Source organism: Cebus imitator, unplaced genomic scaffold, assembly GCF_001604975.1.
Source record: "Cebus imitator isolate Cc_AM_T3 unplaced genomic scaffold, Cebus_imitator-1.0 Scaffold338, whole genome shotgun sequence".
Taxonomy (NCBI): domain Eukaryota; kingdom Metazoa; phylum Chordata; class Mammalia; order Primates; family Cebidae; genus Cebus; species Cebus imitator.
The window spans coordinates 415,631-420,117 of NW_016107653.1; the positions used below are offsets into that span (position 1 = coordinate 415,631).

The 4,487-nt window shown below is 40.1% G+C and overlaps 1 protein-coding gene across 29 annotated transcripts in view; it reads left to right on the top strand.

Annotated features, from left to right (window-relative positions):
• The window catches only part of KLC1 (kinesin light chain 1), a 64,241-nt gene that overhangs the window by 30,080 nt on the left and 29,674 nt on the right, over positions 1–4,487 (top strand). For all 29 annotated transcript variants that reach the window (XM_017505337.1, XM_017505325.1, XM_017505333.2 and 26 more), the window contains 4 exons: positions 979–1,066; positions 1,642–1,743; positions 3,440–3,613; positions 3,758–3,857. In XM_017505337.1, coding sequence (XP_017360826.1) covers positions 979–1,066; positions 1,642–1,743; positions 3,440–3,613; positions 3,758–3,857 — 464 coding nt within the window. The remainder of the gene's footprint in view (positions 1–978; positions 1,067–1,641; positions 1,744–3,439; positions 3,614–3,757; positions 3,858–4,487) is intronic.

A 4,487-nucleotide genomic window follows, 5' to 3' on the forward strand; every position in this document is an offset into this window, starting at 1 on the left:
TTTTTTTTGTTGTTTTTTTTTTTTTTTTTTTTTGGAACTCTATTATTTTCTATTTGCTGACTTTCACAAAACGTTTGAGGCAGCTTACAGTAGGATGTGATAGGATGAAAGAAGACACAACAATAGATTGATACTTGGCCAGAATTAGTGTGCTTCAGAGGTTCTGGAAGCCTTGTCAGCCTTTCTCATGTTCTGCAGGGCGAAGCCTTGCTCAGCAGTTGTTACGACTCAATTGAGAAAGATGTGTGCTAAGTCCCAAAAGCAAATACTTGTTTTCAGCCCCATCGGTAGTGAGCAGCACACTTACACTGAGAGTTTCTGCTTCTGGGGTGTTTGTTTTACCCCAACAAGAAAGATTCTTCATTCCTTCATACTCAGGAAAACGGTGGCGGATTGGGTACCAAATTCAGACACTATGATATATTTACTTTTGTTCACTGTTTTTAAAAGGCTTTTTAAATATACATGTACCATGTCATCATCTTACAGCAAGACCGTGCACTAGATCATGTACTTGCTTTGTAGATGGGAAGGCTGGGACTGTGTGAGGTCATTTAATGCACCCAAAGCCATGTAGCCATTAACTGGCAGAGCCCAAGCTCAGACACTAGAATTAATTCTGTCTGATAGCAAATGCGAGCTTGGTCCGTTGTTCTGATTGTTGCACTGTTCTATGCTGGCCAGCTGGCATAGGCACAGCAACACTGGAGTGTTGTGGGGACATTATTTTCCCAGTGGCCTAGATGGGAAGGTCAAGTTCAGAAGCTAGTCAGGTCTGATTCCAGAGCTTACCTTGCCAGTCCATTTATTATATATTTGCTTCCAGTCTTTTTTACCCACACGTAAGCTTGTGGTTTTTTTCTTAAATAGTTTAAGCTTAACTTTATTTCTGTAGTTGCAAATTACATTGAAAAAAGCTATAGTGATCTGCATCTGAAACACTTACCTAAAACACTTAATGTTTGTTTTTCCATTTAGGGATCAGAATAAATACAAAGATGCAGCGAACCTACTGAATGATGCCTTGGCTATCCGTGAGAAAACTTTGGGCAAAGATCATCCTGCGGTTTGTATACCCAGTTCTTTTCTTCTTTTTACATTTTATTTTCCCATATATTTCTTTTATCCAACTCATTTTACTATTAAACTCAACAGGGAAAGTGTAAGCGCTGCCTTTTCCCTAGATGGTACAGGTAGGAGGCCTTCACTTACTCAGTGCCAGTGACAAGCCAGAGCACACCTGATTTGTTTATGACCCCACCTCAAATGGATCACCAACTATATTTTTTGATTGTAAATCAAATTGCATGTCCTTCTAGAAATTTTTTTCTGAATAATTATATTGTCTTTTAATTAAAATCTGGTCCGATTTGCCTATGGATCTGTTTTGGTTGGCTTTGTGGCTTCCAGGGAAAATTTTAAGAAGTCAGTATTATGTTGTCGATGTTAGTATTCTGCAGAGTTACTTTGTATAATTTATACTCTAGTGAATTCTGCTTTTCCTTTTCACTGAAGTCATATTCTTTTATCCAACTACGAATGCTTTACTGTATAGATTAAGTATAAATGATTATGTGGTGTATAAATGCACTCTATTTGGTTATCATTCACCATTCTTAGTGGTTTTCTCTGTGTCGGCAGGTGGCAGCGACTTTGAATAACCTTGCAGTCCTTTATGGTAAAAGAGGGAAGTACAAAGAAGCAGAGCCATTGTGTAAAAGAGCTCTGGAAATCCGAGAAAAGGTACAAAAGAAGGGGGCAGTTTTGTTCTTTGAGTTTTTTTTTTTCTTTCTTTTTCAGACAATGTCTCACTCTGTTGCCAGGCTGCTGGAGTGCAGCAGTGTGATCTCAGGTGACTGCACCCTCCACCTCCGGGTTCAAGTGATTCTCTTGCCTCAGCCTCCCGAGTAGCTGGGACTACAGGCATGCGCCACCACACTCAGCTAATTTTCGTATTTTTAGTAGAGACAGGGTTTCACCATGTTGGTCAGGATGGTCTCGATCTCTTGACCGTGTGATCTGCTGCTTGACCTTGCAGAGTGCTGGGATTACAGGTGTGAACCACTGTACCCAGCCACACAAACAGCATTTTAACCTGGTATTTTTTGTGATTATTTATCAGTTATTCTTATCAGTTAATTTTTAGCCACATGGCAAGGAATTAGGGGAGTGAAAATAAAAAGGGGGTTCTATATTAAATTATACAGGTAATATTTTATCATGCTGTCAGTATGCATGATATTTCTGAAACAGAATGGTCAAATTTGGGTTAGGCTGGAGTCAAAGTCAGGGAGAGCATAAAAGTACCAAATTAAGCATTAGGAACTATATAAGATACCTGCCAAATTCATTCATATATTTTACCCTTTCATTCATTTAGAGCCCCCTGTTTAGAGCTGGTGATTTACAGATAAGAGATATAGTCCCTCCCACTAGGACACAGTCCACTGGACAGATGTGAGGATTGCAGGTGGCCCATCAGCCTCTAGAATAGAGAGCTCTGGGAGGATATGAAGTGGGGGCTCCTCCAGGTCCAGAGCCAGGGGGTGTTGGGAATGGTTTCTTAGAGAAGGTCAGTATTGGAACTGCATCTGGAATAATTGTTGAAAGTGTTCTAGGCAAGGAGAGGTAGGGAATGCAGAAAGGAGTAGAGAGTGCCTCCCTGAGGACCACATGTGTAAAGGCGCAGAGCAGAGAGAACTCATCACTTGTTCAAGGTACTGAGGGAGGAGGTTAGTGTTCATTCATCCATCTGTGTGCCAGGCCCCTTTCTAGATGCTGAGATTACATTGGTGGAGAAGAGAGACAAAGAATTTACACTGTTGAGGCTTACATTTTAATAAAGAATATTCAAGGTACTTTAGTGATTCTTAGAAAGAAAGAAAGAAAGAACAATCAGGTGATGTGCCTGTGAGTTCACTAGGTGAGGTGGAGTGAGGTCTCCCTTAATTTGGTATAGGGAAGTCCCTTTTGAGGGGGACTGAAGAGAACCCTGAAGGATAAGTCATTGCTAGTGGGGAGGGCTAGAAGAAAAGTGTCCTGAGCAACTGGAACAGCTGTGGGCTCTTCCAGAACCTGGCAGTGAAACTCACATAGCCTTTACAAAGCCCATTTTCCTTCTCTTCAAAATGTGCCCAATAATGGTTTGTACCTACCATGAAGGATTACTACAAGAATTAAACCACTTAGTGCAGCTAAAGAAAATTGGCACAGTTCCTTCCCTCCCCTCATGAGTAAGAATTCGATAAATTCTGGTTATTTTATTACTACATGGTATGGGGAGCCAGTTAAAGATTTAAGTCTCAAAGTGTAGCACATTTTAGTCTGAAAGTGTAGAAAGTTTATGTTGAGGAAGATCCTAATGTGACGGTAGGGTGGAGAACGGATGATTGGATGACAGCAGAATGAGTGTTTCTAATACGCTGTTTTTTATTCCCAGGTTTTGGGGAAGGATCACCCCGATGTTGCCAAGCAGTTAAATAACTTGGCCTTACTGTGCCAGAACCAGGGCAAGTATGAAGAAGTAGAATATTACTATCAAAGAGCCCTTGAGATCTACCAGACAAAACTGGGACCTGATGACCCCAACGTGGCTAAGACGAAAAATAACCTGGTGTGTTGACTGGCACAGCACTAGGGAGGGGCCCAGGAGTGCTTTCTTCCCAAGTCCAAATACTTTATAATTTAACTGTAGACTAAAATGTATGCTTTGCTTACCTCCAAAAGATACTAATATTTTATTTTATTTTATTTTAAGGCATCCTGCTATCTGAAGCAAGGAAAGTTCAAGCAGGCAGAAACACTGTACAAAGAAATTCTCACTCGTGCACATGAAAGGGAGTTTGGTTCTGTAGACGGTAAGAAATACACTCCGTTTCAAGTGCATTTAATCCTGTAATGACTAATAATAATATTGTTTATTAAGCATTTCACTGTCTATATGGCTAAACTAAATAGTTGAAATGTGTGATCTCACTGAACTTTCATAGCAGTCCTGTGCAGCGGGTCCAACATTACCCCATTTTAGAAGTAAGGACACCACAGACTGTGACTTGTATGAGGTCCCGTAGCTGAGAAGCAGTTAGACTGGGATTGCAGTGCCCAGAGCCCATAGCCATGTCCTCATTAGAAACCTACCAAATTCACACAGAAGTGAGACATGAGACTCACCCAAATCCATCGCCTCACGTTTTTAATGTCTTTCTTTCCTTCTGTGCCTTTCGTTTATAGATTTCAAACCATACTGCCCATATCTTCATGTATACTGCTTATTTACAATTTTAGTGTAAGCACCTTTCAGTCATAAAAATATTTTTTGTAAACATTATTTTTAACATGGCTTTCTCCTCCATGGCATGGGTCTGTTGGTTGTCTAGAAACTTGGATGAGTAGTATCTGTTAGTGTCCTGAGAAGTTAAGATGACTTAAAACGAATATGGATTTGTATGTTTTTTTGTTGTTGTTGTTTCTTTTTTTTTTTTTTTTTT